Below are 24,602 nucleotides of genomic sequence, written 5' to 3'. Positions count from 1 at the left end.
CAAGCAAGGGACACTGTTGCAAAAATCTGCTCTGCTTGGGTTTTCCTCCGAGAGCTCCCGGGTGGGGCCCAACTACACTTCCCAGGTAAACTTGTGGGAACCTGACACACGTCGGGCATCTTGTGTAGTTTAGCTCTCTCTCTGTTTCTTGGAATTATAACTGGCCCAAGTATACTCTCTAGTCTCTCTCTAGGGTTATTTTGGCCAGTGAATATCAACACCTAATCCATCCTTATGAACTCACCTGATCGCCTAGGGTGAGAAATTTGTATTTGAGTGAACAGATGGACAAACATGCATGTATTAAAAAAGTTTTTTTCTTTTTTAGTTTCAGGCCATCTGTATGCCAGAAATGACTGACATACAGAAATGACTGTGTTGGCTAGCAGGCTATGAAGCATTTTCATAGGCCTGGTAAATTTGCAAGGCTGCATTAGTGGCCAGAGGGATTCTGTATGGTTTTGGTTGGGATCAGCTGTGCTTGTCCAACTTTGAAAAATCCAGAGGCGGGAGGATGTTAAGCCTTCACCAGCCTTAAAGAGCTCAGCCCTGCCAGTATCATCTTTAAGACTAACCAACTTTATCGTAGCATAAGCTTTCACGAACAACAGCTCTCTTCGTCAGATGCATCATCAGCTTTCGAGAACCAGATGCATCTGACAAAGAGAGCTGTGATTCTCGAAAGCTGGTGATGCGTCTGACAAAGAAAGCTGTGGTTCTTGAAAGCTGACGATGTATCTGACGAAGAGAGCTATGGTTCTCGAAAGCTTATGCTACAATAAAGTTGGTTAGTCTTAAAGGTGCTACTGGACTCTCTTTACTATTTTGCAACTGCAGACTAACACGGCTAACTCCTCTGGAACTACAGCCCTGCCACGGGTCAGTAGCCAGCCTTTGCAGGGTGGATCAGAGGAGTGGAAGGTCTCAGCCAGCCCTGCTTTCAGCAGCAGTTGTTTCCCCGGTTCTGCTTCTTGTTTGATCTGTGGCACGCTGAACTTTTATGAACATTTTCCACATTTTAAATGTAAAATCTTGGAAGATCGATACATTACTCAAAATGAATGTAAGTTTCATTTGCATAATTTCAGACAAACATAAAAACTCCCTGTTTGTGTTTGAGCAATGTTGAGATATAATTATATAGTCCTGTACCTAACAGCCTAAGCCTGTGTATGTGTACTCGGAAGTAACTGAGGACGCACGCACGAGGATGCACGCACGCGTGTCTCAAATAGCACTTAAAGGTCGATCAGAAAATGACTTCTGCAGGTGGCCTGCAAACCTGGGCCAGCCTCCTCGTGTCACCGCAGGTCCTTCCTGTGTCCCCCTTCAGGATGAGCCCTGCCAGCAGGCAGCAGCACTCGGCTCACCTGAGAACGGAACACCCATCGCCTGGCCGGCCATTCCTGGCCTGCCCTGGGGCTCGTAGTGTTTACGTTTTGGAAATGTTGCCTCATTTCTTGGAGAGGGACCTGTTGGTGACACGAGGACTCGGAGGAAGCAGAGACAGTCCAGGTGAGAAGATTGTTTGTGCTTATCGCTGTGTTTCAATTCTGGCAGTTATGAAACATTATTATTACCAATAATTGCCTGATTTGTGGGCAGGCTGATAATCTCTGTTTATGTCAGTGGTTTTTCTGGATTGTGATCCAGAGAGTTCTGGGGTTCCTAAGCCTCCTGGGATCAGGAATGGAGTTGCCACCACTCCTGATTTTCCCCGGATAAGGGAACGTTCCAGGGCTTTTTTTCAGCTGGAACGTGGGAGAATGGAGTTCCGGAACCTCTTGGAAATGGTCACATGGCTGGTGGCCCCGCCCCCCTGATCTCCAGACAGAGGGGAGTTTAGATTGCCCTCCACACTGCTGGAGTGGCGTGGAGGGCAATCTAAACTCCCCTCTGTCTGGAGATCAGGGGACGGGGCCACCAGCCATGTGACCATTTTCTCCGAGGGCAACCCACTGAGTTCCACCACCTCTTTCCCCAGAAAAAAAGCCCTGGGCATCCCCATGGATCAGTGGTACAATCTGGTGGCCTTGGCCAGCGCCCTCTGTGGTCCCAGGAACACTTCCCAGAATCTTCTGTAATGCTCAGGTCTTCTGAGGCACATGCATGGGTAAAAAATATGGGAAGCGCTTGTCTGGTTTGTGGTTCATGTAAGTTTCTGTTTAATAAAATAAAATTTAATCCTCTTTTTTGATCAGACCCTCAAATATAGAGTGGTTTCCCGGAAGCGGGGGGAGATGCCACAATGCAAGCAGGAACTGCGCAAACGCTCGCCGTTCTCCGGCTGGTGGTAAGCACTTTCCACTGCTGCTCAGATGGCCCAAGTGTGTGTGTGTGGGGGGGGGGGGGAGATGGTGAGAAAGAGGGAGAAGCACTGCTGACATCATGTGTGCCTGGAAGTGATGTCAGCACATTGCTGGGACATAATGATGTCACTGATGAGCCCTCTGCTCTCACCTCCCAGCAAGTCCCCTCCCCCACTCTTTTGCCAGGGGGTCCTGGCAGCTCTAACTGCACGTGTGCAGAAATTGGCTTCAGAATGCAAATCTTTTAGTGGATGTGGAGCTGCCATGATCCTAGACCTAAGAGGAACTGCCTGTATTCCTCTCTTCCTCAGAGGCCTGAGGTCTTGTGTAAATTTTGCATGAGGCCTACCTTTTCCGGGCACCCTTCAAATTTCAGGATTAGACTGGGGGCAAATGGAGGGAAAAGAGGCACCACTCGCTATCAAGGAGGCAGAGCATCTAAGGGGCTGGGATTCTCTCCCTGAATCTGGGGCAGTGTGGCTGCTTTTGGAGGGAGCTGATCCCTCACCCAAGTTGTGTGGGGGGTGGGTTGCCCGTTCCCTTATCCTCCTAGCAGGAGTGGGGAAGGCCTGGCTCTTACTTCCTTCTTCTTGTCTTCATGTTTTATGTGTGTGCGTGGGCCTGCAGCTGCACAATAGCGTCACTTCCGGTGACGTCACTGTGCAGGTACAGGAGTGCACATGCCCTTCACAGCGGGCCAATTTGGACCTCAGACGTGTCCAATTTGGCCCGTTTTGGGCCCAAATCAGCCTGCAGCAAAGCACAGGAGTGCTCTTGGGGTGCTGTGATGGTGCCGGTGATGTCGTTGTGCCATCCCGGAGCGCTCCCAGGAGGCCTTTTCCTCTGCCTTCCTCCCCCGCTGGCAGGGGGCAGAGGGTGAAAGCGGGGGATCCCCCACCCCCAGCTGGGGGAATGGGATCCCTAGGGGAGTGTCTGGCTTATTTGGATCAGGTACTAAAATACAGTAGGAACTAAGTTGGGCAGTCACAGCCGGGAACTTTGTTGTTTTCTGCCTGGCTTTGTTTTTTGTGAGTTTTGCCCTGTTTTCCTTCTGTCTCATTTCTATCACTTTTCACCTGTTTACTTACTTGCTGCAATATTTGTTTAATAAACTGTTTCTTGTTCACTCGACCTGCATTCTTCACACCTCAGATTTGGCCCTGACTAAAGAGAGGGTTGCCTGGGGGCAGGGGCAGTAAAGAGTCCCGTAGCACTTTTAAGACTAACCAACTTTATTGTAGCATAATCTTTTGAGAACCACAGCTCTCTTCATCAGATGCACGGGGGTGCTTTGGGCCCTCTCTAGCAAAGCCCTAGAACCAGAGCAGTGGCAGTCTTCTAAGGCCCGTGCCTGGTCTAGGCCCAAAGGGGCAGGAGGAAAGCAGGGGGTATGGGGAGGGAGAGATCCCTGGAAGGGAAGTCCTGCCCCTTCTTAGTGCAGGAAGGGCCAGAGTGGTTTTCGGTGTGGTAGGACAGCATTTAAACTCAGCCTTTCACCTGCAGCCTGATGCGGTTTGGGAAAAGCTTTACCAGTTGATTCTGCTAAACTTAGCCCTGGTGGTGGGTTATCCATGAATGAAAAAGCACGTTGCATAGCAAATAACTTCCAAGTGGCTGCAAGTAGAAACCGGGAAGGTGTCGAGTGCAGGGGAGTGTAATATAATGGCTGGTGAACAGAGTTGCATCCACAGGGAAAGAAGACACAGAAGCAGATTTTTAAAAGCTTGCATATTAATTAAGGTTTTCATACGACATTTCTCATCAGCCAAGTGAATGTCCAAAGAGAATTTGTTCATTCGGGATCTCAACACTTGCCCTTTCTGTGCACTCATGAGGGTAACTTTTCAGCCCACATCTGTTTGCCCACTTAGGATGGCAACCCCAAACAGTAGTCGAGAGAAGCTGCTTGATCCATACTGGTTAAGCTGAAGGATTTGGGGCTTAAAACAGCTTAATCTTGGTGAACTGCATGAGACTAAGCTAGTTTAAATTGTGCATTCACGGGGCTGAACTAGTTGTGGAATTGAGTGTCCAGAGCTGTGCTGATTTCAGCAAGAGGAAATTCAGTGACAGCAGTGAGAACTGACACACACACGCACACACACTTGAATCTCCAGAGCAAGTAATTAAATCGGAGAGTTTGATTAAGACTGAACTAGAATTCATCAAGAAGCTTGGCAGTGTCTCCCAAGGGCTTAACAAGGCCGTAGCTTCCTTAGTTAACCCATGTAGCAATAATAGAGGAATTGTCTGACCAGCACTGGACTTCTGTTGAGCTTCCAAGGAGCTCAATGAAGCGTGGATGGTTCCCCTCTCCACCCACCCCTCATCCTCGCAACAACCTTATGCGCAGTGGGGGGGGTCATAGCTAGGCAGGGTTTTGAACTAGGTCTTCCCAGCCCTAGTCCAACCTCTGTTGTTACACCTACATCTTTTATGAGACTTCTCAGATTGGCTTCTTGGGTTTTGCAATTTCCACCTCACCGGATGACTGCAGAGCCCTTGCGGCAGCTCGCAGCATATCAGATAATAAACATCATTAGTACAAAGCAATTTAAATGAACAAAGTTGCCAGTAATAAACTTTAGATTAAAAGTAGCATTAAAATAAATGAGTTTTCAGTTTTATGCTGCTGGCAGATTGATTCACAATAAAATTAAACTCCTGGTCCCAAATTCCTTTTTATGGAAATGTCCTTGATACTGATTGTACTAAGCTCATACTGTAGAATCCGCCTTGCGTCTCAGTGAGGAAGGCGGTCTATATATGACATAAATAAATATCCAAGATGTTTTAACATCATCTCAAGGAAGGAAACAGAGGTAGTCTGGCAGATTTCCCTTGGGAGGGTCTCACCCCCAAGAGGGTCTGCTCCTCATCCTCAGCTTCTGATAAAGAGGGAGCTCGGACAGGGCCTCGTGTGTGGATCAGTATAGGGAGGAGGCCATCCTGAGAAAGTAGCCTGGGTCTAGACCGTGTATAAAGATTAATGCTTGCATTTAAAAACAAAACAGGAGCCTGTGGTAGAATAGTAATAAACTCTACAATGAGATGGAAGGGGGGGATTAAATTCTCCCCTGACCAGTTTCCTTCCAGGAAGGTTTCCCTTTTGTTACAGACCCAAAATTGACAAAACTGGAAGGAGGGGGGGGGTGTAGTCTTCCAAGAGTGCTCTATTGAGGACCCCCATTGTCCTCATCTCCTCTGAAAACACAGGGAAACAATAGCCTCGATCTCCCACATTCATCTCAAGAGATTGTTAAGTTTCAAGATCAGTTATTATTGCTTAAGTGACAGCTTGGTTAACTCTTTGCCTTCCATTTAACCTCTGCAGCTGATTTTTTTGTATCTACTGTGTTGGGGCACACTCCTGAATTGGAGGAACAGTTCACTCTTACACTTGCACGTTTATTTGTAGAGTGTATAAGTGCATGAACTGCCTGCCAGCAGTAAACCATCCCACCATGAGTCTGCTTGAGTTAATGTTCTGAATGTGCTTTGAAATGGAAAGGAAGCAAGCTCCATAGCAGTGACTCATGCAGAGGTGCAACAAGCAGCCTCTTCCAAAAGCAAGGGGTGTCTGTGCCTCAGTAGTGACTGATCCAGTTGGAGACACTGAAGAATTGATTGCCCTGAAGTGAAGGCAGTAAGATCGGAACAGCTGAGCATGCAGAGATGCAGCAGGCAGCCTCTGCTGCTTGACACTTTGGGTACTTTAATTTTTAAATTATTCACTCCCTGGTATATTGGCAGAGTTGGTGAACCTGCCTCCTCCACATCTGACTCTGCTCTGAACTGTGCTGAGGTATTGAGTGGGTGGCTTTTTCTGGCTGGTCTCCTGTGTCTTGAGCAGCCGCCACGTTGCAAAACAGGTGTTCAGTTAAATGCATCTTTTCCTTCCACAAGCTCCTGTCTCTCAGCCCTCCCCTGATCTACCTTGCAGGTTATTGTAAAGGTCCCAAAGATAATATTGCAGCACTCTGGTGACTTTGGAGTGATACGTGCCCTCACCTAGATAGCCCAGCCAAACCCAAACCCAATCTTGAAAGCTAAGCAGGGTCGGCCTTGGTTAATAATCAGATGGGAGACCTCCAAACAAGAGCAGGGTTGCAAAGGCATGCAGGGGCAAAACACCTCTGTTGGTCTCCTGCCTTGAAAACCCTAGCAGGTGTTGCCATAAGTCAGCTATGACTTAACAGCACCTTCCCCCTTCCACCTCAGAGTGTCACACAGTACCTTAAAAACGTATACAAATGTATGTTTTTTTCCTGCTGGGTCAGACCAGTGGTCTGTCTCGTTGATTCTGTTGCCCACATGGAGAGCTAGATGCCCCTGAAAGCAACAGCAGCATGCGACTCTGACCTTGGAGGGCCCCTTTCCTCTTTGTGGCCAATAGCCATTGACATCCCGTCTTCCACGAATTTGTCTGGGCCCCTTTTAAAGCTGGGGCCCCCATCCTGTGGCAGTGAGCACCTCTTAGTCTTGTATGACCTGTGGTAAGCATGGGGCTACTAAATCAGGTGTGAAATGCTGGCAAAAATTACTAGTAAAATGACCAGCCAGTTTGGTGTAGTGGTTAGGCGCAGCAGGACTCTAATCTGGAGAACCAGGTTTAATTCCCCACTCCTGCCTGGGCATTAAGTTGTCCTGAAGGACAGTATATAAATCGAATGTTACCATTATCATCAAATAGAAAATTTTCCACTCATTCATATGAAGCTGTGAGATTAACGCCAGGCAGCCCGGAGCTCAAGTGCAGATTCTTAAAACGTTTTGGAGGGAGAGAAATTGTCAGGGTCCTTGGGAGGAAAGCCAGACATGCGCTTTTTCACAGCCCAGTTCAGAGGGAGAGCGTTGTTTACTGCCGGGGTACATTTCCACTGGCAAAATGTGAGGGCTCCCCAGACTCGCCTCGAGACCCGCGCCAGCCGCGGCTGCGAACACGCGCCCTCCTCCGTGCCTTCGGGCCGCGCGCTTCCAGATCAGCCCTGCCCGGCGCGGCTCGGACTCCAGAGGGCCCCCGCGGCTTCCTTTCGCGCGGCCAGAAGCCTCCCGGCTCCGCTTTCGCTTTGGCGGCGGGTGACATCAGGGCTGGAGCGGCGAGGGGCGGGCCGGCCGGCCTCCGGGGCGGCGCGAGGGGCGGCGGGCGAGCCGAGGCGGGCGGGCGGCCGGAGCGCGTCCCGGGCCCCGGCGCGCCAGGCTGGAGGCTCGGCCGAGCGCCCGGGAGAGCGAGCCGGGCCAGCTAGCGCCGGAGCCCCGATGGTGAGCCTCATGTGGTCCGAGCTGCTGCAGGATGAGCGCCCCGGAGCCGCTGCCGCCGGCGGAAGCCCGGAGAAAATGTTCGACGGCTCCCGGCGCCTGCGGAGCCTGCGGGACGGGGTGAGGCTGGAGGTGGCGGCCGAGAGCGCCGGCCCCGTCGTCCTGCACAGCTTCACGCAGCTCGACCCGGACCTGCCCCCACTGGAGGTAAGCGCGCGGGCGGCGGCGGCGGCGCGCAGCGCTCTCGTCCCCCTTGCCGTGCGCGTCCCCTCGGGCATGAGCCTCCCTGCGCTCGGGCAGGGGCCGCCTGCCTTTCAGCCTCCGGGGCGAGGGGGCGTTCTGGAAAGGGCCCTCCGAGCCCCCAGCCCAGCCCTCCGGCTAGGCGCGTTGCCGTCCAGGGAGGGACATGCCCCCCCCCCCTGTCTCGGGACCCGTTCCGGAGCCCCCGCCCCGAAGCCGCAGGCTCAGGCGAGCAGGCGCCAATCCTCGGTTGGGGTGTCGAGGAGAAACGCGGAGGAGTCCGGATGGGGCCCTCCGAGACCGGCCGCACCGGCGGGGGAGGGGGCTGCGCTCCTGGCTCATTTATGCGGCGAGGCTGCTCTTGAAAAGCCTCCCTTTGGAGGCATGGAGGAGGCTGCTTTCTTGCCCCCTTTTAGGCTGCCGGGCTGTGACTGCCTGCTGCAGCTTCTGGGCTTGAGAATTCATTCCCGGTTAAAGTATTAGCTAACTCGCTAGAGAATAAGCCAAGCCGTGATGCCTTCTCGGCATGATAATTCAGTGGAGCCTCCATGTGCCAAGGCAGCAGATCCTTGACTATCAGAGGCACTGGCGGCGGGGACCCAGGCGGAGGCCGTTGCCTGCGAGTTTCCCAGAGACGCCTGGCTGGCTGCTTTGCTTGCAAGAAACCGAATGCAGGGCTCGAAGATGAACTTTGTTCTAGAAAGCCTCTGGTCTCTTTTTGAAAGTTGGGGTTCTCACTCCTCCCAGGTTTTGACCTATATATGTGGTAACCTCTGGATAACACAGCTGGAAGCGCCAAATTTTTTAAACAAACTTCCTCTAGCTAGAACTACTGAATTTCTATGTCCCTCCTTCACGTATAGTGGAGTCTTACATGTGTTTGATTTCTCAAGTTTCTAGTTATGAGTGTGTTAAAAAACCTTTGGGCCAAAACAGCTGTATCTGAACGACAAGGTTTGTTTTGCGTTGGAGTCAACAGCCGTGTTGGATGAGAGGAATGAACCCTGCCATCTTTGGGTTTGAAGGGAGCGGGGCTCAGCACCAGTGAAATGGTGCATCCTTGGTTTTATCTGCTGTGATCAATTCTCCGTGTTAACCTGTGGATTTTGGCTTCTGCTAGAGATTTAATGGTGTGTGTCATTGGACTATGTGAATGGGGGAGAGTGATCAGTGGCACTGCTGGGCATCTGGTCCCCTGGCCGATCTCTGGGTAAGCATCCTATACAGGGCTTGTTTTCTGGGGAAAGAGGTGGTGGAACTCAGTGGGTTGCCCTCGGAGAAAATGTTCACATGGCCAGTGGCCCCGCCCCCTGATCTCCAGACAGAGGGGAGTTGAGATTGCCCTACGCGCCGCCAAGCAGCGCGTAGGGCAATCTCAGCTCCCCTCTGTCTGGAGATCAGGGGGCGGGGCCACCGGCCATGTGAACATTTTCAAGAGCTGCCGGAACTCCGTTCCACCGCGTTCCCCCTGAAAAAAAGCCCTGATTTTCTGTGACATGGTAGGGAATCTTCCAATAGAGGTCTTGGCTGGGTGGCTTGTGCTGGTTAGGGGTCACTAGAACTCTGGGAATGTCTGGTTTTAAGGAGGTCGTGGTGCAGAAGTTTGGTTTATGGCTGTAAATTGATGGATTGGGGGGGGGGGATGTTTTTGCTCTGTTTGAAAAAAGTCCAGGGAGATGGGGAGAACTGTGGACTTTAAAAGAAGCTGCGTTTCCCCTGGGGTTCCCCTGGGTTTGGGCAGGCTTAGAAAGGGGCAGGCCGAAGAGTAGGATATGGCAGATCTTGCTCAAGTTAAAAAAATGGTATTGAGGAAGCCGGTAGATCACACTGCCTGCCCCAGAACACGGTCCCTAGTCCAGTAGATTGGCAGCAGGTTCTGGAAAGAAAAAAAGGGAAATACCATTTCAGTCAGCACATAATTAACGTGTGGAACAAATTACCCCAAGAGTTAGTGATAGCCACAGGGTACGATGGCGTTAAAGAGGGATTAACACACTGACCTAGTGGTGGTTTGGTCTGGTCCAAGAGTCTTACCTTAAAACTCAGCGCTCCAGAGAGGTTCTGGTTTGGGGATGAGTGAATGGGTCCTTTTAGCATAAGGCCCATCTGTCGGGTGAATTCGCTTTGGCAAGTCCTTTCTCTCTGCTGGGGCCCAAATCGTCCCTGGCGCTTATACTCATGTGACGATTGCTCTGGTCCTACTGGTCATGCGACGATCACTCTGGCAGGCAAGCAGCCAAGCTTGAACATCTATTAGGGGAGAGTTCTGTGCTGAGAGCTCAGGTCTGGCGCCTTTCACGTATTTAATGGAAGACACCGGCTTCCTGTTGTGGGCCTGGCTGTATCTTCTGTTCACATCTAACTGCCTGCCAAAAGCTCTCTGGCCCAGCCTGGAATTTGGAGAAGGCTCAGACCATCATCTTCCGTTTGGAAATATCCTCATGGCAGACTCTGACTGCAAAAGATGAGTTTCAACTTCTGGCCAAACATCTGTGTTCTCCTCCCAGGGGAGCTGCTGGCCTGGCCTGTTGTTGTGGTTGGCTTCTGTCAGGACTGTTGACCTAGCCCCGTAGCCGACGTATTCTATCAGGAGGCCAGAGAGGTCGTGGCAAAGATGCTCAGCCCATGTGCAGCAACTTCAGGTTGCTGCCCGACTAGGAAAACTGCACTGCTCTGGTGGATTATCCATGCCTCTGTTAAACCAGGCTTGTAAATACCCACTTCCTTGGTTACCAGTGGCAAGTTAAGAATGCCCTTCAGGTGACCACACAAAAGACTTTGTTTTGTTTGAACAGAGAGGCTTAAGGATGTGTGTTCTTCAGGCTAGCATAACTTAGGTACAGAAAGGCTGATGAAGACTAGTAATTTCTCTGGACAAAATTGTGCGGCTGCATTAGATTGAGCGGGTGGCAGATTTCAGGGCACCACTGAGTGACAGCGAATTGTTAGTTACTTAGATTATAATCATATTCTTAGCACCATTTGGATTTTCCTGTCTTGGGCATCGAAATGTTTTGGGCAGTTTCTTGATCTTTCTGAGGATGCTCTTTTGCTGACTTCCCAGTCCTCGACCCTTTTGCTGAAAACTGAGCTGAGTGTTGTACTTGCAAGACATCCAGCTTCATTCTGGAGAGGGGGAGTAGGCGAGTGATGACGTTGTTGAAAGTGCATCATCTGCTTCTCATTAGGCCTGGCAAAAAGTCATTTAATCTCCCGGATTTCCTCTCCTACACCCCCCCCCCAATCCCAGACCAGGAACTGCCTGCATAGGTGTGGTTTTGGCAAAACAATGTGTATGTTGGGGGAGGGCTGCTGGCCTTCTTCAGCCCTGGCCTCTGCAATGCAAATATTTAGGGGGCAATCCATCAAGACTTTCGTGCCCCCTTCTTTGAAGGATTTCTTGCATGCAGAGATAAGTAGAGCTTGGTAAGGATAGGTAATTGCAAGAACAGAGAAGTAGAATCCAATTCTGATTTTAAAAACTGAAACATCTTAGTTATGGGTGGTATATCCCCCCCCCATCCCATTTTTCTCAGTGTATTTTTGTCATATTTTATTCTGGCCAAAAAGGCTTTTGCACTTTTAAGGGAATAAAAATTGCTGTGCTGAATCAGATGGAATCTGTGTTGTCTCGTGTCTTGATTCTGGCAGCCACTGGAAGTCAGCCAGATTTCCCCCAACGGCCCCCTTCTCTTGTTTGGTCCCAATAATTGAACCTTCCAGAGCACTACAGTCATATTTGGAGACCCAGCTTCAGCTGCCCCTGCCATCTGAGGTTAAATGAGTGGCTACCCAAGAAAGGGCCTTCCCAGCCGTGGCCCCAAAATTATGGCATTTCCTCCCCTGGCAGATTTGTCTCTTCCCTTCTATCATTGTCTTCCACCAGTAGGTGCAGAGGAGTTAATCGTGTTCGTCTGTAGATGCAAAATAATAAAGAGTCCAATAGCACCTTTAAGACTAACTTTATTGTAGCATAAGCTTTTGAGAACCACAGCTCTCTTCATCAGATGCATCTCGAAAGCTTTTGCTACAATAAAGTTGGTTACTCTTAAAGGTGCTACTGGAATCTGTGTGTGTATGTGTGTGTTTTAAATTTTTTATTGTTTGTGGCTTTGGGTGGAAAGGCAGCTTAGAAATATTTTAAATACATCAGTAAATAGGTTAGGGTGGGTGGGTGTGACTGGCCCAAGGTTACCCCACAAGCTTGGCAGAGTGGGAATTCAGATCCTAGTCTTTAACTTTAACCCGCTTTAACCACAGCACCGTTTTGTTTATTGCTACACTTTTCCAGGAGCTCTTCTTAACTTCCATGTTTTTAATGGAGAAGGATGTGTTTTGTTTAGTTGTCGCTTCTTCTAGAATGCCTTGTGGGTTAGAGGTAAAACCTAAGTTAATTGGGCTTCCTTCAGGGATGAAATTTGGGTTATTTTTGATAACAAAAGTATATTGTAAACTCTTAATGGAAATGGTGGGGAAACACAGGTAGCTTGCCCTTTACCCAAAGGGCTGCTGGTAGAACCTGTATTCATAGACTTGGTGATCGTGTCCTCAAGTAACCTTTTAAAAAGAATAAACAGGTGTTTTGTGTAAATGAACACAGTTTTATTCCGGTAGAAGATTTTGTGAAACAAATCTTTCTTCTTCTGATGCAGTGAGGGGATTTTTATTTCACAATACAGGTATGGGGTGGGGGACAAGATCCAGGGGCCGGGAAATGCAAGGTATGCATTGTGAGATGTAATTATGTGAAATTCACATCTCATCAGGGTAAGTACAGCAATCCTTCCTTCATTTTGTTGAGCTGGTTAACATTCCCAAGTTTCACTAACATAGTTAACATTTTGTTAGCCTTTAAGAGACCTCTGGATGCCTGTTTAATTTTAACAAGTATAGTGATTAAGAAATTTCAAATCCTTGTTCAGATCGAGGGGGAGGGGTACGATATTGAACTTCTTGATGAATCTTTATTCAGCATTTTTGTGTTGGATTCTCCCTTCGATGTTCTTTTGTAGGAGAATAGTGACCTTTAGATCTGTAACAGAATGTCCTGGAAAATTAAAATTTTCTCCCATCAGTGTCTGAATACTGCCAGTTTAAATGTCAGATTGAGGTCTATTTATTCTTTTGCCCAGGGACTGACTGGGTTGTTCAGTGTAGAGAGCAGAAGGACCTTGTTGACACCGCAGGGTTTCCCAGCCCCCTGTCCCTGCCCTTTTTTAAAATACCTCTTACACCAAATGACAACGTAGTGCAGTTTCACTCAGTGGGTCTGATAAAGCAGGATCTAGTCCACGAATTGTGCTAGTTCTTATGGTTCCAAACAGGGATTTTTTTCAGCAGGAACATGGTGGAACAGAGTTCTGGCACCTCTTGAAAATGGTCACATGGCCGGTGGCCCCGCCCCCTGATCTCCAGACAGAGGGGAGTTTAGATTGCCCTCCATACCATAGAGGGCAATCTAAACTCCCCTCTGTCTGGTGATTAGGGGGTGGGGCCACCAGCCATGTGACCATTTTCGCCGAGGGCGATTTAAACTTAAAAAAACTCCCCCCTTGTTCCAGCTGACCCAGTGACATCATTATGCAGTCCTGATTTCCACCACTGAGTTCCACCACCTCTTTTCCCAGAAAAAAAGCCCTGGTTCCAAAGGATTCCAGGTTATATTTGCTGCAACAGATGGATATGCTACTCTGGATTTTTTTAAGTGACTGTAAAATAGAAGGAGGCAAATTGCAACTGCTGTGCCCCCATCCCACCCCCCCAGCCCATGGGAGCTTTCTGTGTGGCTCTTAAACTATTTAGCAAGAAAGGGCAGTGGAGTGGGAGGGGAGGGCACAGCTGGGTCTCCACCCACTTGAGAAGGTTTCTACTGGGATGTCAACACCAGCACTGGAAATGGGAAGAGCTGGTGTCCACTTCAGAGCCCTTCAAAGGGAACAGAGACTCAGGTGTGGGCCTTGGACTACAGAACTTGGTCACCCTAGCTGTGGAGGGTATTGCTGGAAGACATTGGTTCCTCTGAATCTTCTTCTCTTTTATTATTCCAGGATAATATTTGCCAAATATTTGCTGCCTGGATCATATGTTGGTGCATGGCAGCATTTGGCGTCTGGCAGATGCTGAGATTCCATATTGAATGGCTGCCAAAACAAGCCCAAGATGCCAAGAAGTCCTAGTGCATGAATGGCAAAGTTAAAAATGGCACATTCCAAATGCAGATTTGGCATTTGGGTCTGGAATTAAGTGGATGCCAAAATGTTTGTTTCAGATTTGGTCTCGGGATATGCATGGTTGAACCATGGAGGTGCAGGGCAGAGCGGGGGGCTGCTAGGGCAGGTACATTTAGGGCTGAGCACAGGGCAGCTGAAAACGAGCCGTGTTCAGAACCCCAATGATAAACTGAGCCCGCAAGGTCATATGGGAGGCCTCACTTTGCATTCTGCTCTTCCTTGTAAGTGCATCTTTCCTTCCTTAAAAATGTCTGCTTTTAGTAGCTGTGTCCTGATCTCTCACTTCTCAGGTATTGGTGCAAAGGAAGTTGGGACTCCTATTTTGTGGAGTGGGTGGGTTGCTGTTTGTCATTCTTGCAGGTACTCTGCAGCTGCACAATTTCCTCTTCTGCACAACTCTTCAAGGCAGGGGAACCCTCTCCTCCTTTGCCTCAAACCCCTAAAGCCTGGTACAAAAATTGTAGCATGATTCTCTGTCTGAATGCTGCCTGGGCCTTCTGCACTAGTTTTTAAGGAAGGAGATGAAGAATACACAACAATACAAAGGCCACTGTGCATTAGCGTGTGCTGTTTTTGTTGCTGTCTTTACATTGGGGGTGAGAGACCAAGCCAGCATTCAAACTTGAAATCAAGAACTGTGCCCTGAACAGGTATCAGGTTTTATTTCAATATCTCAGTGGGCAAGAAAGATCTGACGTTTGTAGCACTCACTCACCCAAATAGGCAACTTAAGTCAAAGGCATTGCTTTGAGTAGCCAAACGACTATCGTTCATTAAGCCTTCCTGTACAGTCCCCTGAAAGATTAAATGTATATAGTAGATTAAGATGGACTGAAGCCAGGAAATATGTTGATCCCTCAGTCCCTTTTAATGGAGATAGCATGTCTGCAGAAAGAAGAGAACTTTTAAGCTGTATTTTCCAGCCTCTATTAAAAGGAGATACCCTCATTAGCATTGAGTGTAGGGTTGCCAACTCCAGTTTGGGAAATTCCTGGAGATTTGGATGTGGAGCCTGGGGAAGGTGAGGGACCTCGGTGGGGTGTAATACCATACAATCCACTCTGAAAAGCCAGCTTTTCCAGGAGAAGTGATCTCTGTAGTCTGGGTCTGTTGTAAATCTGGGAGCTCTCCAGGCCTCACCTGGAGGCTGGCAAGCTTAATTGGGTGTCCTTAGGACTGTGGATCATGCAACAGCTATCCTTTAATCATCAGGTGTTCTGTAATTTCACGGGCGTGCTGAGCTGGCACAGAAATGGTTGCAGAGTGTTCTGAAAACAACTGCTTTCGATTTAAACGAAGTTGCTGGTTCTTCGGACTACATAGATGGGCTTAGTTCACAATGGGTAGCGCTGTTAGTCTGTAGCAGAAAAATAACACACAGGTGTGCATCCTTTAGGAAGATAATTTATGCAGGTTTCTCTTTCCCCCTAACAGATGTACTCTTTGTGCATCTAATGAAGCGAGTTTTGACTGGCACAGACTTATGCTGGAATAACTTTTGTTCATCTTTAAGGTTGCACTGGGGTGTTGTTTAATTTGGCATTGTGTGAGCACGACCAAATACATTTCAAGCATGAGGGCTTTCTAGTAGTCCAGGGGGAGCTTCAGTGGTCCCCCCCCCCCACTCCTGATTAGCAATACCAAGAATATCTCTGCTTTATAAACTGTCACTCTTGTGGTTACCTCTAGGGAAGGAGAATTCTGCCCAGGTGGCCAACTTTTAAAAAGTTAGTTTTTTAGAACAGTGTAGGCACTTACTTGGCAGGTGCGCTAGACCGGTGCAGTTACAGGCCTCTTTAGAAGGCTGGTGCAAAATTGTCAAATATGTGCAAGCTTGTTTAGTTTTAGATGCAGAGGAGTTAGCCGTGTTAGTCTGTAGCAGCAAAATCAAAAAGAGTCCAGTAGCACCTTTAAGACTAACCAACTTCATTGAAGCATAAGCTTTCGAGAACCACAGCTCTCTTCGTCAGATGCATCTGACGAAGAGAGCTGTGATTCTCGAAAGCTTATGCTTCAATGAAGTTGGTTAGTCTTAAAGGTGCTACTGGACTCTTTTTGATCTTGTTTAGTTTGTGCATCACTCTGCATTCAGTTGTGCAGGTGAGCTTTCTTGGTAGAGAATTCTGGCTTTCTTGTAAGAGCCAGAAGATCAACCAGCTCTGTCCTTGACTGCCTTAACAACAACAACAATAGCAACAACAATACTTGATTTATATACCGCCCTTCGGGACAACTTAACACCCACTCAGAGTGGTTTACAAAGTGTGTTGTTATTATCCTCACAACAATCACCCTGTGAGGTGGGTGGGGCTGAGAGAACTCATAAGAGAGCTGAGACTGACCCAAGGCCACCCAGCTGGCTTCAAGCAGAGGAGTGGGAATCAAACCCGGTTCTTCAGATTAGAGTCCTGCCGCTCTTAACCACTACACCAAACTCGCTTTCTTGATGCTGGATACATTCTAATAGACAAAAGAGTGTTTCTGAATTACATTTATTCTGAGTTTTCTGCCAGTATTTGCAGGGAGTGTTTATGGGGCTGGTCACCAGAAGTTTCTTCTTGTTTCTTGTTCGGTGTGCTTCTCTCAGGATTGTGGAGATCGTGTGTATCCGAGAGGGTGGTGGAAGTGAACCAGGAACAGCCAGCCCAACTTTCCTACCTCTTTTGTTCTGTTCACAGTGACCAGTCTATAGTCAGCACAGCCAGCCACGGTCAGTGGGGTACCCTGAAATTCAGAGGTTGAAGTGAATGAGGGAGAAACGTGGAGGGGGGAGTGGCCTCAGGTGACTGGAGGTTGTTGATGGGGACTGAAGAGCTGCAAGGAAAGATTTTGGAGGGTGCACGGTGCTCTTAAGATAGTTCGCGTTGCCTGACCTCTGTCTGAATGACAAATTGTGGTGGTAAAGGTTTGCTCACCTTAGCTCAGTTTCTTCAGACTTCTGGTAGCTGAGGCACATTCCTCAAATTGAAGTCGTGGGCACACTTCACTCTGGCACTTGGGGAAGGGGTTACTTTTTACAATTCAGAATTGCTCATCCTCAAAGGGGCCCACCCAATCAGTATCTGTATGACTCCTTTGAACGTGCCTCCATATTGGAAGGAGCAATCCCAGAGCAGTTACTTGTGCTGAGATATAACAGGCAGGTACCTCTGAGAGAAGGTAATTCTGTTGCATCTGTGCTCTGGGAGTGGTTATGACATACAACTGTGGCCAGTGTAGAGATGCAGTGAATTACCCGCCCTGACAAGCAGCGCTCTCCCCAGGTCTCAGATGTGGGGAAAGGGGCCAGGTTGCACCAGCTGTGATGACCCTCTTTTCCCTGGAGGCCTGCCCTTTCAATGCGGGGCCAGCCCCTCCTCCCCAGCCCAGTTCTGTAGCTCTCTCTTATTTTCCTGATTGTGAGCCCCAGCCACAGCTTCTGTGCCCACCCACCCCCAACAGCTTGTGTTATCACCTAGTCTAGGGGTGGTAACACTGCCTGTCTGAGCCCTCACACACCTGTCCCTGCCCTGCCCCTTATTGGCTTGAACCAGTGGTATTCTCTGGTGGGGCATTGGCCCATGGGTGATTCTCGAGTGTGGCCTGAGCGGTTCTCTGGTGGGCCATTGGTTCCCTGGGGAATGTTTGGTGGGGACTCTCCGGTAGCCTTTCTCTATCTCTGGCTGTGCCGACTTCTTCTGAGCTGGGCTTGCCTCTTTGACCTTAGCTTGGCTTTCACTGGGTGTCACTTGGACCCAGGGATTGTTCTGTGTTTTTTGCAGAGCTGCTTCCATGCCCAGCGCTGCCCTCACTGCGGTGGTTGCAGGTGATAACGAGACGTTTAGACATGCACTCTCTGGGGCAGAGGGGGCTGGCTGCCAGCCCCCCAGCCCATCCTTGTCTGCCATTTGGTTCCTTATCCTGGCAGAGGCTCCTGTTGCTGTTAGAGTCAGCAAGTGTGGGTTGCAAGGGCCCCGTTTGCTGTGGGTCACTTCATGGGAGGGCAGATGGTGCCAAGTTTCCCAGTGACAAGTCTGGAATGGTCTCAAATCCGAGACAAGTTTGTTGGGAAAATTACAGAAAACATATTGGGATTGATGAATAGAATAACAAGATGTATTATTATCATCTGTAAAAACATAATTCATTAATATGTGTAATTGGAAGGAAAATAGCTTATTTTGTTCCACGATCATTCATGCCTAAGTCACCATAGGAAGAAGCTGTCCTCTCTCTTGGATCGAAAAGAGTCCAGTAGCACCTTTAAGACTAACCCACTTTATTGTAGCGTAAGCTTTCGAAAACCACAGCTCTCTTCGTCAGATGCATCTGACAAAGAGAACTGTGATTCTCGAAAGCTTATGCTACAATAAAGTTGGTTAGTCTTAAAGGTGCTACTGGACTCTCTTTGATTTTGCTACTACAGACTAACACGGCTAACTCCTCTCTCTCGGATGTGGGTAAAGGAGGATGTCTTCCAAGATGACCTCAGCCACTTGTGTTTATTAAGAAATCCCAACTTTGCTGCCTGAATTAATAGTGCACTTTTAAGAATATGAGAGCCGTGCTGGATCAGGCCAAAGGTCCTTTTAGTCCATCATCCTGTTTCCCCCCCGTGTCTCCCCCAGGTGTCAAAGCAGGGCTGGTGCATCACATTCCCCTGCTAGCACTGGTGTGCAAGGCCACACTCTCTCTGAGCATGGAGGTTTCATTTAGTAATAATAGTAATTTGTCCCTTCAGGGCAACTTAATGCCCACTCAGAGCACTTTACAAAGTGTGTTATTATTATCCTCATGACAATCACCCTGTGAGGTGGGTGGGGCTGAGAGAGCTCTGAGAAGCTATGACTGACCCAAGGCTGCCGAGCTGGCTTCAAGTGGAGGAGTCAGGAATCAAACCTGGCTCTCCATATTAGAGTCCTGATGCTCTTAACCACTGCACCAAACTGGCTCTCAGTTTGTGGCTAATAATCATTGCTGGATCCTGTCATCTGGGAATTTGTCTAGTCCCTTTTTTTAAACCATCTAAGCTAGCAACTGTCTTGTGGCCTTTTGAATCACTCAAGAGGCTTTTAATTGATTCACCCAATTACTCTCCTAACTGGAGCAGCCCTGTAGGGTTCTGCAGGTCTGCTAGCTGGGCATCCTCAAGGGGTCCCCTTCCTCTGAAAAGGGGAGGGGCATGGAAATGGAGATTGCCCTGTGCCTTAAGAATGGGACAGCGAGCGCTTTGTCCATTTGGGGGCACTTGGTGGTGGCACATCATCTCACCGACTGGAGTCTAACACAGGCTTACCAACCTCCAGGTAGGGTCTGGAGATCTCCTGGAATTACAATTAATTCCCAGACTAGAGAGATCCGTTCCCCTGGAAAAATTAGCTGCTTCAGAGGTTGAACTCCATGGCATTACACCACTCTGAGGCATCTCCCCTCCTGTAGCTTCACCCCCAAATCTCCAGGAATTTCCCAACATGGAGTTGGCAAGCCTGGAACTTGATGCAGTGTAAAGATCTGCAGCATGGACGCTATTTAGCTGGGGAATGTTTGCAGCACCACCATACAGAAGACACAGATGCATTCTTGGCAGGATTTGTATTCTTTCCACTGGTTGATGACCCGGCCTCTAAGAATCTCCCTGCTGTCCTCTTTCTTCTTGCTCAGATACCTCTCCCCCCCCCCCCTTTTCCTCAGGGCCAAACCTCAGCTCCTAAAGTAGGAAAGGGAGGATGGGATGAGCTTGTTTACCAGGCCTTGAGCGCACAAGTGATTCCCCAGTGGAGGAAACAAAGGAGCCTTGTGTCGGGCTGGTGCTGTTGTGTGTCAGCTCTCATGCACTCTAGCTCAGGGGAGGGGTGTGTGGAGCACAGTCACCTGCGGGCATCACCAGGGTTCTCTGCAAAAGTGTGTGTTTGTCACCCAATGAAGCCGGCCTTGGTGCCCTCTGTTTCAGCCTCCTCCCTGACGCACCTGCCTCTCGGACAGCCTTTCTTTTCCTCTCATGTGCTTGTATCTCATTTATCTCCATGCCAAGCTGCTCTGTCAATTTTTACAGCTCTCTGTAGAAATTCAGGGGGCGGAGGGGGCAGCATGTTGCTAAGGAACGGGTTTTGGATGCAACGCCTGCCTGCTGAGCGGAGGGATTTGTGCACACATTGCTTGCGCTCTCCACCTGCAGCTTCACATCCTGGGAGGCGGAATTCCAGCCAGGGTGTGTTCAGTCATGTGACAGCAGTGAGCAAACCGGTGAAAAAAGCCGCAAAACTGTCCATTGTTGAAGAGCGCAGAACCGTTTTCACCACAGCACAACTAGGAACGGGTAATTCTGCAGTCAAGATCTTTTAATGAAGATAAAGTTTGTAGTGCTTGCAGTTAACCCCCTCCCCACCTTTTATCCTCACAATAACCCACTGGAGGAGGTCTGGCTGGGAGAGAGCCAGGCGCCAGCCTCTTTGTGCACGCGCCTGTGTGTGTGAGAGCTCGCAAGAGAGAAACGGTCAGGCATTGGTGTGGGTTGGCAGAAGAGATGCATCTTTGCTGTGACTTGCAAAAGGCACAGACTTGAGAGGGAAGTGGCTGGAGGCATCTCAATCCAGAATGCCAGCTCTTTATTTTTAGAGTGCATGTGTTGGCCACATTTTAATACATAACAGCTGAACAAAGTCAGAAGCTCTTGGGAGGAAGGGGGAAGAATGGTCCTTATTTTTAAAGTTTTCTCTGGGGGGGGGGGGAAATTTCAGTGATGCTGCAAAAGCTCTCCAGATTTTCTTCATTTTTGCAGCGAACGGAGGCCTGAAGTCCAAATGAAAGGGGGAAGAGAAGGCTTTGTTCTCTTTGCATCATGAACTGGCAAAGCTATTTGACGTGGAGTCAGGGCCTCTGGTTCAGTCCCGCCAGCTCCGGCAGCAGCTCTCCAGTGACAGGTCTTTGCTCAGATCTGCTGCCTGCGATGCCAGAGGTTGGATTTGGACCCTTCTGAATGCAAAGCCATGTGCTCTCCTCCTGAGCCACGGCTCCATTCTTGTGTGCCTGAATTGTGCTGTCACATTCGTACCCTTGGCAAGGTAATGAGTCCTAACCCTTCTACACATTCACAGTCAATTAACCACATTTGTTACAGGTAGACGGTGAAGTTGACATGGGAAAGGAGAGAGAGAAAGACATTGCCGGGGTCTGAGCCAGACAAAATGACTAATACCTCTGTAAAGAAGTCATCCGACAGGTTTCTGGGTGGGCCCACTGACTTGTATTCCTAGCAACAAACGTGATTAAATTGCAGTTGCTTGGGGTGAACCACGCACCCCCCTGCCCCTTGTTTTACTACTTGCTATTCGAAAAGGACCTGAAGGTCTCCATTCCGACGATGGAAAACCTCTCTGTTTTTCTCTGTCCTTGCCATGTTGATCAAGATGGGTAGCCATGTTAGTCTGTCTGTAGCAGCAGAAAAGAGCAAGAGTCCAGTAGCACCTAGAAGACTAATAACATTTGTGGTCACGAAAGCTCATCCCCTACCACAAATTTTGTTGGTCTTATAGGTGCTACTGGAGTCTTGCTCTTTTCTACTTGTCACGTAGGTTGGCCTGTGGTGGTCCCTGACCAAATCCGTCTCATACCTCCATTGAACTGTCCTCACTCAAGGCATTAGGTGATCAACCAGTCCGTGGCAATAGGATTGAGCAGCAGGCTGTTTGCAGATGGGCACCTGACTCTTGGGCTTACTTGCCCCACTGCTTTGTTGTCACAGTGACCCTCTTGCACAACTGGATACTGATTATGGCTGGACTTCTTCATCCCTGCGTGCAAACTGTGGTTGACTGCCTGCCCAGGAACGGATAGACTTCCCACTTCAGGCTGCAGGCCTTTTTTTTTTTTTAAATCATGGACATCATGAACAGAATGCTGGGCTGAGCCTAGCCTGTTTCTTGATATGTTAGTTTTCTGTGTCCACATTCACATGCCACGCTAAGCTGAAGTTAAATGGCAGTTTTGCCATAATGGCGCCAACGTAACTTGCTTGGCATGCCTGCACATTCCCCTCCCTCATTTTTTTCTCATGCAGACTGCAAAGCCCCTTTCTCATGGAAAACAAACACCTCTCGCCCAGAGTGTCTGGATGCAGGCATCTGGCTAAGCTCAGTTTGCTCCTCACAGAGTGGAATTCTAATCTGGGGATTCAACCCCAATGCAAGCTTGGGAGCAGGGAGGGGAGCACATGAGCATGACAAACAAGTTGCATTCGTGGCTGTGGTGGTAACTTAGTGTGACATCTGAACATGGCCTGCGTGTGGTAACCTTTGTCATGGGGAGTGTTTCTGATCACCTTAACCCCTATGGCCCGGAATAGTGCAATCGAGAGGACTTTGTTGGATGCTTGAGTGGATCTAACGGATTGTAGGCTGTGTCTTGTAAATGGGGGCTGTGAGAACCATTGGGGGAGGTGTCTCCTTGCTTTCTTGATGTTGGATCTGATGTGGGGGTTCACCAGGGGCCAAGGGTCAAACTACAGGCGTCTGTGCCTTATAAGCGCTTTCCTAAGGGCTGTGAGATAGAAGGATAAAAAAACACGCTAGTGTGGTCTAAGAACAAAATCAAGATGATTTATTAAAGTCAGCATGGCACAGTGATTGACGTCAGAGAAAAGAAGAAAAAATAATGGTACAGATGAAAAAGAAATACTGTTTTACTCGAACTCTTAAGAATTTCACACACTGCTTCATCAAGGAATCTGTAAGGCCATGGCTTCTCAGGACGTTCCTACCATAATAAGCATTTTTCCCAATGCACCGTCATTGTTTCTTCGTCTTTTTTTTTAATAAAAGAATTTTATTGGATGAGGTGATATAAAATAGTTGGTTAATACATACATCTTATCCAGATTAAACCTTTCTAAATATATGACCCCACCCCCTCCCCTCCCCCTATTCTCTATTGACTTCCAACAACGCTCGAACCCCCCGTTAATTCATAGAGATTATTATTACACTATATTACAATTATATTATGTTAACCATGGTAAAGATCTTAATATATATTCCCTTCATTAAAGTCTTATTTAATAAAGTTTAAAATCCCTCCAAAGACCACAGTTGTCCTTTAACATCGCATTTCTTGTCCAAGTATTTCTTAAACTTCTTCCAATTTTCCAAGAAAGCTTCTGGATCTTGCTCTTTCAGATTTCTAGTTAATTTGTCCATTTCGGCCATGTACAACAGCTTCCTTGTCCATTCTTCAGTATTCGGTACTTCTTTTTTCCAATATTGAGCATATAAAATTCTTGCTGCTACTATCATATAATATAACAACATCTTATCATTTCTGTTGACCTCTTCTAAATGTAAAGACTGGAGTAACTCTATGTGAGATGGTTACTGGTGCTTTACTCGGTGGCCATGGGCAACATCTCTCAGACTAACCCCCCCCCCCCCCCAGGAGGACAAAAATTAGATAACCTGCATATGATGCTGCCTTGGAGGATGTGGCGGGTTCGAAATGGTAGAAAAAAATTAATGTAAATGTAAAAATATGTCATATCTTATGTAAAAATAAGCCATATCTGCTTCAAATGTTTGTAAGAGGTATGTGCAAAGTTTAAAACAACAACAGATAATACGTTTTTATTAGGGCCAATTCAAATATTGCAATATTATGACTGCAAGCTTTTGGTTTCCCCGAATTCTTCATGAAATGGGAGGTTAAGTACAGGAAACTGGGAGGGGGTCGTTTCAGGACATACTGGCAGAATCTAAATATCTGCAGTCAGTGGCTTGCTTTAAAGTGGAGAGCTGAAAGTGTGATTAGAATATGTGGTGCTGGGTACAAATCAGATTTCAAAATGCCTCTAGAACTCTTGGGATGAAGAAGCAAAATCAGGGCTTTTTTTCTGGGGAAAGAGGTGGTGGAACTCAGTGGGTTGCCCTCGGATAAAATGGTCACATGGCTGGTGGCCCCGCCCCCTGATCTCCAGACAGAGGGGAGTTGAGATTGCCCTCCGCGCTGGGCAATCTCAACTCCCCTCTGTCTGGAGATCAGGGGGCGGAGCCACCGGCCATGTGACCATTTTCAAGAGGTTACGGAACTCCGTTCCACCACATTCCCACTGAAAAAAAAGCCCTGAGCAAAAGTAAAATCTGATGCCACTCAAGTGCACGAACAAGTGGCCACTAGGAATTGCCAGTCTCTAGCCAAATTTCATAGCCCACACAGAACGCTACAGAACCAGAGTTTAATAAAGGGGTGTGTGTGTGACTTGAAGAATCAGCTAGAGGCTTTTATGATAGAACTGAGAGACTGCGGCAGGTGCATCTAGGCATCTCTGTGTGCGTAATAAAAGTTTTATTGTATTGCTTGTCTCCAGTCCTGCACATGCTCTCTCTGTGCGTCCTAAACTGTTCACTTGGAGGCTTGCTTTCCCTCCCAGATTACAACTGGAGTCGTGCTTTGTTCTTGCACCCCAAACATTTAACTTTCAGAGTACCTGGGTGTAAGGAGTTCCCACCATGGGAGGAACCTGCTCGTTGTGTTTCTGTAAAAGCTGCTGTTTCAGGCAGGATTCTTGATGAGGAGTCCAGCCCAGAGCAGTGACTCATGT

At 48.4% G+C, this 24,602-nt stretch overlaps 1 protein-coding gene across 3 annotated transcripts in view; it reads left to right on the top strand.

Moving 5' to 3' along the window:
* Positions 1–24,602, top strand: part of RALGDS (ral guanine nucleotide dissociation stimulator) — a 131,069-nt gene that overhangs the window by 40,218 nt on the left and 66,249 nt on the right. For 2 of the 3 annotated variants that reach the window (XM_054997685.1, XM_054997684.1), the window contains exon 1: positions 7,497–7,775. The exons of the other annotated variant lie outside the window; for it this stretch is intronic. In XM_054997685.1, the coding sequence (XP_054853660.1) occupies positions 7,569–7,775 (207 nt within the window). In that variant the 5' untranslated portion in view covers positions 7,497–7,568. Of the gene's footprint in view, positions 1–7,496; positions 7,776–24,602 lie in introns of those variants that run through there. 3 annotated transcript variants of the gene reach the window in all.

The sequence above is a fragment of the Eublepharis macularius genome, chromosome 14 (genome assembly GCF_028583425.1).
Source record: "Eublepharis macularius isolate TG4126 chromosome 14, MPM_Emac_v1.0, whole genome shotgun sequence".
In the NCBI taxonomy this organism is placed as follows: Eukaryota; Metazoa; Chordata; class Lepidosauria; order Squamata; family Eublepharidae; genus Eublepharis; species Eublepharis macularius.
Note: the sequence above shows the minus strand (reverse complement) of the source record. Positions and strands in the feature narration are given on the sequence as shown.